This window comes from Trichechus manatus, unplaced genomic scaffold, assembly GCF_000243295.1.
Source record: "Trichechus manatus latirostris isolate Lorelei unplaced genomic scaffold, TriManLat1.0 scaffold00299, whole genome shotgun sequence".
Lineage (NCBI taxonomy): Eukaryota > Metazoa > Chordata > Mammalia > Sirenia > Trichechidae > Trichechus > Trichechus manatus.
Window position 1 is genome coordinate 430,116 of NW_004444235.1, and position 9,835 is coordinate 439,950.

Here is a 9,835-nt window from a genome sequence, read left to right on the forward strand (position 1 = left end):
TACAACTGGCCCAAGGGACTTGGCAATTGATGAAACCAGCCTGGGACCCAGTGCAGGGCAGGGAGGGGGCGGGTAAATAGGAGAGAGGTTTTTCCTAAAAGGGATGTTTTTTGATCCCTGTGATAGGTCAGATGCACGTACTTACCTTTTGCTGATTGAGTGCGGCTTTTCACCAGCTCTGGAGGCCAAAGTACTCTCTGCTGCTTGGTCTTTTCTGATGTGGAAAACACCTCCCAAACGCCACTCTTTCCTCACTGCACATGCCAGCTGATCCGGCCAAATGGCTGCCGGTTCCTGCCGGCTCAGGTCTGGCAACTCCTCACTGCTTCCAAACCATCTGTCCCTCCCCCTGCCACTCAGTTGGATTCTCAACTGTGCCTTTGATGTTCAGGGCTCCTAGATTGTCATATATAATTGATTTTTTTTTCAGTTCTCTGTTGTAAGAGGGACCACAGGAAGTGTCTGACTACTCCACCATCTTGGCCTCTACTATTTTCTAATGAGGAAAAAGGTTCCACGTTTTCTGAAAGATAAAACGAAGACCCAAACACTAGACATAAAGATAGGCCTGTAAAGCAACAATGAATTTTCCACAGAGAACGAGAGATCTTCATTCTGAATCCTGTACTTCAAGGTGTTAAGAGATTTAAACAAACCCAGACACTCAACACAATTAAGTATTTTCTCAAATTTTATTTTTTAAAAAAGACAGATTTAGGATGTGGTAAGAAATTACTAAGTTACATTTTTTAAAATCTGCTAAGTGCTATAGTAATGGAATAAATAAATATTTATTTTCAATGTTTATAGACATATTTATAAAAAAATGACTGAATTAGAACACATTAAATAATGTTGAGATACACGAGGAAGGGATTTAGGCAAGGAAAGGCACATCATTTCACCACAAGAAATAAAGACCAGAATTGGAGGTCAACGACTAGCCAAAGCTTTAGATCTTGTGGTTGTTTTCCTAGCTCTGAGGGTCATTATGGTGGAAAATTCTTTATGGTAGTTAGCTGGAATAGGAAACAGTTGGGGGATTTTACTCTGTGACCCCAATGTAATGCTAAAAAGAAAGCACTCTTTTAATAAGCTGTGTGAAGAGGAAAGGAACAAAAATTTAAAATGGTTTGGTGGTACTGAAGATCCTACTGACTTATTTAGAAGTGTTAAAACAAAAGATTAACCCTCTTGTTCTGAATGAACTAGAATTATTTCAGTTACAAAATTAAAACTTCAAGTAAACACTATTTTTCACTTTCTTTCTTGTGGACAGACACAGACAGTTTAGATATAAACAGCTGCCATGTTTCACCTCAGATGAAGCTATATGTCAATGTTCAGGGAAAAGCATCTTAGATAATTTCCCTACTTTAAATAGCTTACGTGTTTGCAAACACCTCTAATAATCTCTGGCTGACTAGCTACCTACAACAGAATGAACATGAAGTCATGACAACAGTAAGAAGTTTTCCAAAGAAACTAGAGTTTCTAGTTGAACAGATACACTTTACTATTACTGAAAAGTCTAACAGACATTAGTCAGAACTTCCTTTGGGTCAGCTTCTCACTACCAATTTTCTTTCACAAATGTGTGCTAAGTCTCTAACCATTTTTTTCTCTCTGGACTCTGAACCTAGATTGTTTTGAAAGATGGAATCCTTCCAAGTCAATGATATAAATTTTAGTGGTATTTAAAAACAGCTGCACGCAGGTGTGCATGTGTGTTGTGCATTTATGTGTATTTCTATATAAATAAAATGGATTTTCAGGATAAAATGGTATATTCAGAAAAAAATTAAAAACAATCAGGACAAAGGCAAGGGAATATATTATGTAAAAGATAACAAAAATGGCAATTGCAGAGTACGCAGCCTCCTGCTCACGCCACGCGATATGCCTTCATTAAGGTGTACTCTTTCCGGTTGGTGTGAGCGGCCCAGATGAAGAGAGCAGAAGCCATGAACTGCAAGGGAGCTGAGACGCAAGCCAGGCAGAAGGACCATCCAAATTCACCCGACACATTCTCAGGCAGCCCTAGTTTCTGGTGGAGTAGTTCAATTCCAGCAACGTAACAACTTACTGAGCCCAGTGTACACAGACCTTGGGGAGGGGGGATTTAGAAAACAAAACAAAACACAACTAGGTAAAAACACAGTAAGAGCTTTTCAGGTAATGCAACAAGGCAGTAATATGTGGATGTTTAAAAATTGTAACTCTTTGGTCCCTAAGGAGACAGGAAGAAGCTAAAAGGTAAGTACAGTGACAAGACCCACCTGCAAGGAGATGGAGAATGCCTGTGGCAATGGTGGGATATAAGCTTCGGCAGATACAAGCACAAAGTCCGATCAAAGCCCCGAAGCACATCAAACCTAGACTAACAAAAGGTAAAAGGAACTGGCAACGCCAAAGATCTGATTTAAAAAAGGGGAAAGAAAAAGAAATGTTATCATGATTTCAGGCAGTTTTCCCAAAAGGGTAATTTCCTTCATATTCTAATTAGTATCTTAACATTGAGGCTTCTTTTCCAAAATGCACTGTTCAAAAGGATGCTTTGTCCTGAGATAAAAGTAAAAAGGACACTAACAGCTAATAATTAGTGATTTCTTAACATGTGTCAGGCACTGTTCTACACATTCTGTGTACCTACTAATCCTCCCAACAACCTTATGAATCAAAAACCAAAACCCATTGCCATCGAGTTGATGCTGACTCATAGCGACTCTATGGGAGAGTACAACTGTCCCATAGGGTTCCCAAGGAGTGGCTGCTGGATTCAAACTGCTGACCTTGGTTAGCAGCTGTAGCTCATAACCACTGTGCCACTAGGGCTCCAACCTTATGAAGTCAGTACTATTATTACCTCCATTTCATAAATAAGGAAACTGAGGGAAGAGGGATAAATAACTTGTATAAGGTAAAGAGCCAGGATTAGAAGTAAAACAGCCTGGCTCTACACACAAACAACCGCTAAATCCTTACAGAATCTCAAGGTTGGAATAACAAGTAAATGTATGGTGATTATAAATTACTGCCTTGCAGGGCTGTGGAAAGACTAACATACATAAATCACAAAGTACAGGATCTGGCATCTATCAAGCACCCAATAAACAGCAGTTTCATTTATCATAAATTCCCTCAACAACATACAAAGAAAGCTGATGACTTTATAAAGCATACCACCCCATTTTCAGTTAATTATTAGCAATGTATTAATACCAATCCTAATACCTACCTTTTATTGCTGGTTTTACTTTCTGGAATGGCATAAAAGTCTTGTTTCTAATTAACTTCCCTTCAAACCCTGTCACTAATGAACTTCTTCCTATGCATTTGCATTGCGAAATTGAATTCCTGCTGTTTATTCAATGGGTCCTCTGAGGACAAGGCCATTCTTCCAGGCAAGTTCCAGTGAGTTTCTAGAGCTTAAAGACTGAGGCTCAAAGGTGAAGACAGTACTTCATGGATAGCCTGGCCATTGAGGAACAGATGCTCCTAATAAATATTTTCATTTGTTTTTGACATCTACACTTCAGTTACTACCACCAAGACTGGATTAACTCATTTGACAGGCCTGACACTCAGCTGACTCATACAGAACTTGCAGTCAAGTGTTTCACACATTCCTATCAGAACTTAGGTAGCTGAAGTGTTTAACTCATATACAGTAATTTATTATTTATCCGGATTGAATTTTCTCTTAATAAGATAGGCCCATCAGTGACATCTTTTGGGGGGCTGAATTCTGTTATCCAATGTACTAGCTGCCTCCCTCAACTTCATTCAATTTGCAATTTGGTTAAGTATGTAGCTATAATTCTAAAATATGTTATCAACAGGTCAGAGCGCAGTTGGATATTAGGATAATGTTAGAGATCTTATTTCAAGCTGACATAATCTACTAACTCACCTTGTTCCAAAAACAGAGTTCAATACAAGGCAAATAAAATGGTTTCCTCCCCACCCACCTCCCCCAATTTTCCCGCTGAGATCAAAGTACTCACAGGTCCGAAGTAGATCAATCCCACTATTGTGGTTTCCTGGATCAACAAATTTCTCCATGAACTGCTCATTTAGCGTGAAACTCATGCATTTTGTGACCACATCAAATGACTCTGCAACAAGAACAATGATTGCTTGTTGTTTTAATTATACACATTTAACAATAATCTCTTTAACAGTTTACTTCTCTCAAGTAAAAAAGTGATTGTAAGAAAGATGTTCCCAGGACAGTAAGCAACCTCTTTGGCCCAAAGTGATACACAGGACTCATCAATGACCAGCGGAAGGTGTGGTTCTCAGTGGCAGGGTGAAGACATAGGAACAACGAAGAAAAAAAAAGTACGAGTAGTGAAAGGATGGAGAGAATAGATCTGTAAGGAAGACTAGAAAGAAGGGAGAAGGGACAAAGACTGAAATAAATAGGAACTTTGATCTCCCCCAAACTACTTCACCAGCAGTCTTCCTCATATTAAAAAACAAAAAACAAACCAAACACATTGCCATCAAGCTGTTTCCGACTCATACTGACACTATAGGATAGAGAATTGCCCCATAGGGTTTCCAAGGATGTAAATCTTTAGGGAAGTAGACTGCCACGTTTTTCTCCCTCGGAGTGGTTGATGGGTTGAACCACTGACCTTTTGATTGGCAGCTGAACACTTTAATCACTGAGCCACCAGGGTTCCTTTTCCTTATATTAAAACCTGTTGCCATCGAGTTGATTCCGACTCATAGTGACCCTATGTAATGGCAATTCTACCTCAGATCAGCAACTTTAGAGTTATCCTTGCCAACATACACTTAATTCAGGAAATCCAGGAGGCTCTACCTTCAAAATACATCCAAAATCCAACCACTGCTCAGTGCTACCATCCTCATCTGAGTCACAATCACCTCTTGCCTGAATTACTACAATAGCCTCCTAACAGTCTCCTGGCTTCCATCCTTACTCACTGCCTATCTATTGTCAATATATCAGGAAGAGTGATTGATGACATCTCTTCTCTGCTCAAAGACCCCAAAGGTTCTCCATCACACTCAGAGTAAAAGCCAAAATCCACACCATGGGCTACAGAGCCCTGAGTGATTTACCCTGCTCCCACCCCCCAGAGTATGTCTCTTTACAGCACATCTCACTCTCCCTCCATTCCAACCCAGTAGCTTCCTTGCTGATGCCTGAACATTTCAGGCATGCTCCCACCATAGAGCCCTTGCAAAAGCTGTTCCCTCCAATCTAAATGAGTTCTCCCCAGTTACTCATATAGCCAGTTCCTTCACCTACATCAAGTCTTTACTCAAATGGTGTCTTCTCAGTGAGGCCTATCCTGACTATCTTATCTAAAATCATAACCTAGGCCAGCCAACATTCCCTTCCCCATGATTTACAAATCCCCTTTATTTGGCTTTATTTTTCCATAGCAAAGATCATCTTCTAACATACTATATAATTTACTTATTTGTTCTACTTATTGCCTGTCATCCCTTATTAGAATGCTAGCTCCCCAAGAATAAGGATTTTGTTTGTTTTCTTCCCTGATGAACTCCTAGGTCCTAAGACCATGGAGGCATCCAATCCATTGTTAAATAAATGATTGGTAAGATTCCAAAATCAAGTGCCCCTGTGCGCTCATAACCAGAATTGAACATTTTACAGTAATTGTAACCACTTTTAACTCCTTTCTTCTCGAACTAATGCCTTTTTTTCCACATATAATCACAACTATCATCCTACTGATGTGTCAACTAATCTGCTCCCCTGTGATTTGAACACATTGCTTCCCCACTAAAAGGCCAAGAGAAGTAGTCATAAATAAAAACAACTGTAAAGTTGCTCCTTACAGAAAAAAACTTCCATTTTAATAACTGGAAATTAAAAATTTAAATGCTGGTAAGAATGCTTGCAAAATAAACCCGAGAGATAACTTCTTACTTTTTCTTCTGCAATGCATATTTTTTAATCGACACGCTCTATCATATTGTTGCAAAATAGTCTCAAACACACACACATAGAGTTGATCAAATTATTATCTTCTATGATTCAGAGGGCAAATAATAAATATCTATGGTAATACAGCAAGCCCATAAAGGGACTATTTTGCATTTGCTGACTTGATTTTGGATACTACTCCTTTTTCCAGTTACTTAATGCATTCTTCCAATGTACTTGTCTATTTCCCCATGACGTGTAAACTTACTAAAAATTACTTTAATGAGTAATAAATAAACACAAAGATTTAAAATGGTTTTCCCAAGATATGGCGAATTCCTCATCCAACCAATACTGAGTACCATGGCAATTCATATTATTTGGCAGAGGAAGGTGGTAAGCAGAGATGAAAGAAACGTAAGAATTATTTTTCATTAAAGGAGGGAACCCACAAACCTGCTTATACGTAACTGAGCAATCATCACGTCACTTTGTCTTTTATGGAGTAGGTAAAGGAGAGAGAAGTTAAAATAAGAGGAATACCTGTCCTTTCTGGTGGGCTATACCAGTGTGTGTTTTTGGGTATGGTAATACACCGTCTCCACAATCCCACTGTGCCATTATATCGAAAAAGTGCATCGTTGTAAGTCTTTTCATCTGCCTCATCACTAACGAAGTCATCCCAGATACTTTTGTTCAATTCACTGGAATTTTCTTGAACTGGACTTCGATATTCATACCAGAAGTCTGTGCCAATGGAGGCTGCCATGTAGATGGTGGAAATGAGGCTAAGCACACAAGCAATTACAAACGCTGTAGCAAATCGGTTATCCATTCTGGCATTCAGACTGCTCTGTTTAAAAAGTGAAGAAGAAAATAACAGGAGTAAGACTTCAAGGATAAATAAATGTTATTTTGAAAGGCATTTTCTCAAAATCATCCTTTACCCTATTCCCCACCCCGTGACTATTTAAAGTGATGTAAAATCAAATTATTAAGGAATTTAAAAAAAAAAAAAAGGTAAGCATGTTCTCAATTAAGTTTAAAACAAAACTCATTATCATGAAAGTACTTATTGAATGCTCACATACCCAGGACGCTACCGAGACAGAGGTCTTGTTCTCTAGTCTATCACCTGCATACTAAAACAGACAACACTGAAATGGACATACACATTACAGAGACAAACAACAGACAAGCCCACAGTCAGCAGTGTACCGTGCACAAATTATAAATTACAGACTGCATTTTTAACAAGCTGCGGAACATGAATTGTTCTGGGTTTGAGTGTGAAAAAGACATAGGAAAAGGAAGCAGTGGAAATCAGCTTCTCCCAGTTATCTTGGAATTGAGAAGCCTTCTAAAACAAGGTTAACGATCAGGAGCTATTTCTAAGGAGTTGCAGATGTTTGGTAAACCCGGACAGAAAGGTTGTTCCAGAAACATGGAATAGCAAAGAGAACAATAACATATGATAATGCTAGATACCAATCTCCCCTAATCCATTGAAGCCAAGCTTCTTTATACTAAATTCTTCACTCCTATCTACTCTCCCCATTCCTTATACTTCAGAGCCTCTTTATCTGCAACTTTGCTCTTTAAATCCTAAAGTGCACCATATGCCCACAAAACCCAACTGATCCCTCCTCACCCACACAGAAAACTGTGACTTAGGCAAAATATGAACACTCCCAAGGCGTGGACAGGGCTCAACGGCAATAGTAAATGGCCGCAGGAAAATGACTCAAGGCGGAATCAAGCTGAGTCAAATACTGCAAGTATATACCGTGAGCGCACAACACACGTTACCAAGGCGCACGAAAACAGGCTCGCAAACTGAGATGGCTGAGTTTGGAAGATGGGTAGTGACTCAGAAGAGATCAGGACAATTACAATAATTAACAATAACTCCACAAGTTAGGCTTGTGTTACTATTATTTTTTTTAATACTCTTTCATCCTGGTGCTTTCTATCGACCTTAAAAGGTCCGCGCGCCAGGAGCGGCTGCTGGCCCGGCCGAAGCTCGGGAGGCGGACGCGCTCGGCACGGTCACAGGCAGGGCGCACGTCGGCGCTGGGGCGGGGCAGCCCTGTGCGGACCCGCCCTGTGCGGACCCGGCCAGAGGCCCAAAGGCCCCGAGTATCCCACCAGGCTCCCGGAGCATCCCAACAGGCCCCTCCCAAACCGCCCGGCCGAGGGAAAACCCCCACCGCAGCCCCGCCCAAGCACGGCCGCGCGCGGGGAGGGGGGCCCCCTCATTAAACCGCCGGGACCGTCCAGCGGCTACGAGACACCCGCCGCCGCCGCCGCCGCCGCCGCCGGCCCCACTCACTCACCGCCCATCCTCCTGCTCCGCCAGCTTCACCCTCTAGCTCAGACCACAGCACCCTACTCTCCCCGCGCCTCCTCTGACGCACTTCCCTGCTGGGCCCGCCCCCTCTATAACTCCCGCGCCTCCGCCTCCACCCTGGGCCAAGCCCAGGTCCGGGGCCGAGGGGGCATGTGGGAGTTGTAGGCGGGAAGGAAGGAAAGCTGCGGGAGGCCACGGATGGAATTTCCAGTGCTGCGCGCGGCGCATTATGGAGGTTGTAGTTCAGCTGCTGAAAGCAAGTTCGTGCGCGAGGGATATGGCGGGCTGCTGCACTCTTACTTTGCAAAGAAGGGGTGAGGTCCGGAGAGTAAAGCGATTTGTCTCCCGTCACAGCTGATTAGTGATTGCGACTTGTGTAACTTAGATCTGACTTTCAGTCCTGTGCTCTCCCCATCACACGACCCTACTTCTAAATATAAGTAGAAACGAATAACGATGCAAACAAATGTGGAGGTTATACTTTTGAAATATTAGCCTCCCCCCTCCCAGCCGCCCACAGCTCCACTCCCATTGGAGCAGATAGCCTTTCTGGTCTTATTGCTTGAGTTTAGACTAAGAGGTATGTTATCCGGCAAGTAGAATATAATGGCATTATTTGAGTTTCATACAATTTGTGTTTGTGGCTGCCTTCTCTTTATAGCCAGTGATATTAGATTTCCAATTTCTGTAGTAATAGTCAGTTTACTTTTAAAATACATTTCAATTAATTAAAGAAAAATGTTAAGTTAATGACAGTACTGAAGAGTATCAGATATGTCAAAATGCGAATAAAAAATACGAATATAGTATGGAAAAGACTGAAGTTCGGGGAACATTGCAGACAAGGTCATGGACAGTCTCAGAGATTGCAGATGACTAGTGCCATTAATTAGAATCAACTCCATGGCCATTGGTTTTAGAGAGGGTAGTGTTAGTTAAAAGGTAGAATTTTCACGTTTCATGCGGGAGACCCTAGTTCCTTCTGGGCCAATGCACCTCATGTGCATCCCCCACCCATCGGTCAGCAGAGACTTGTGTTGTTATGATGCTGAACAGGTTTCAGTGGAGCTTCCCAACTTAGATAGCTAGGAAGAAAGGCCTGGCAACCTATGAAAACCCATTGTGTGCCATGGGAGTCTGATCCCATTGTGTGCCATGGGTTGGGGGCCAACTTGACAGCTAACAACAATAGTTGAAAGAGGAAACAGAATGATTCTAATCCCTCCAGTATTACACAGAAATTCATGGACAGGAAGCTGGGGCATGTTACCAGTGACTTGTACGTGGAGCCATAAATGTGGCTCAGGACCAGCAAGTGATGGGTTTCTCAGTAGATACTTAAAGAGACAGCTGACTCAAAAAACTAGAGGGGCTCCTCAGTGCCCACCCAACTTCCAGATGCCTTGGAATTTAGCTACTGCACAAGGGAAAAGTGGGAAATCCAAATTAACTAATATTAAATTCCTACATACTCCATACCCTGACAGATTGAAGGTATAATATCTATCAATTTTTCAATCTCGTTATATTTTTTGCACCTGAGTTGGTGAACT

At 41.6% G+C, this 9,835-nt stretch overlaps 1 protein-coding gene across 2 annotated transcripts; it reads right to left on the reverse strand.

Moving 5' to 3' along the window:
• Positions 1 to 1,101: 1,101 nt before the first annotated feature.
• CLDND1 (claudin domain containing 1) lies at positions 1,102 to 8,332 on the reverse strand. 2 transcript variants are annotated; one of them, XM_004390441.2, is made up of 5 exons: positions 8,269 to 8,332; positions 6,476 to 6,785; positions 4,008 to 4,118; positions 2,280 to 2,417; positions 1,102 to 2,106 (listed from the first exon to the last, which is right to left on the reverse strand). In XM_004390441.2, the coding sequence occupies exons 2-5, from the start codon at positions 6,765 to 6,767 to the stop codon at positions 1,886 to 1,888; spliced, it is 762 nt and encodes a 253-aa protein (XP_004390498.1). In that variant the 5' UTR covers positions 6,768 to 6,785; positions 8,269 to 8,332; the 3' UTR covers positions 1,102 to 1,885. The 2 variants fall into 2 exon arrangements, with proteins under 2 accessions (XP_004390498.1, XP_023581107.1); XM_023725339.1 differs by lacking the exon at positions 8,269 to 8,332 and adding an exon at positions 7,024 to 8,051.
• Positions 8,333 to 9,835: the final 1,503 nt, after the last annotated feature.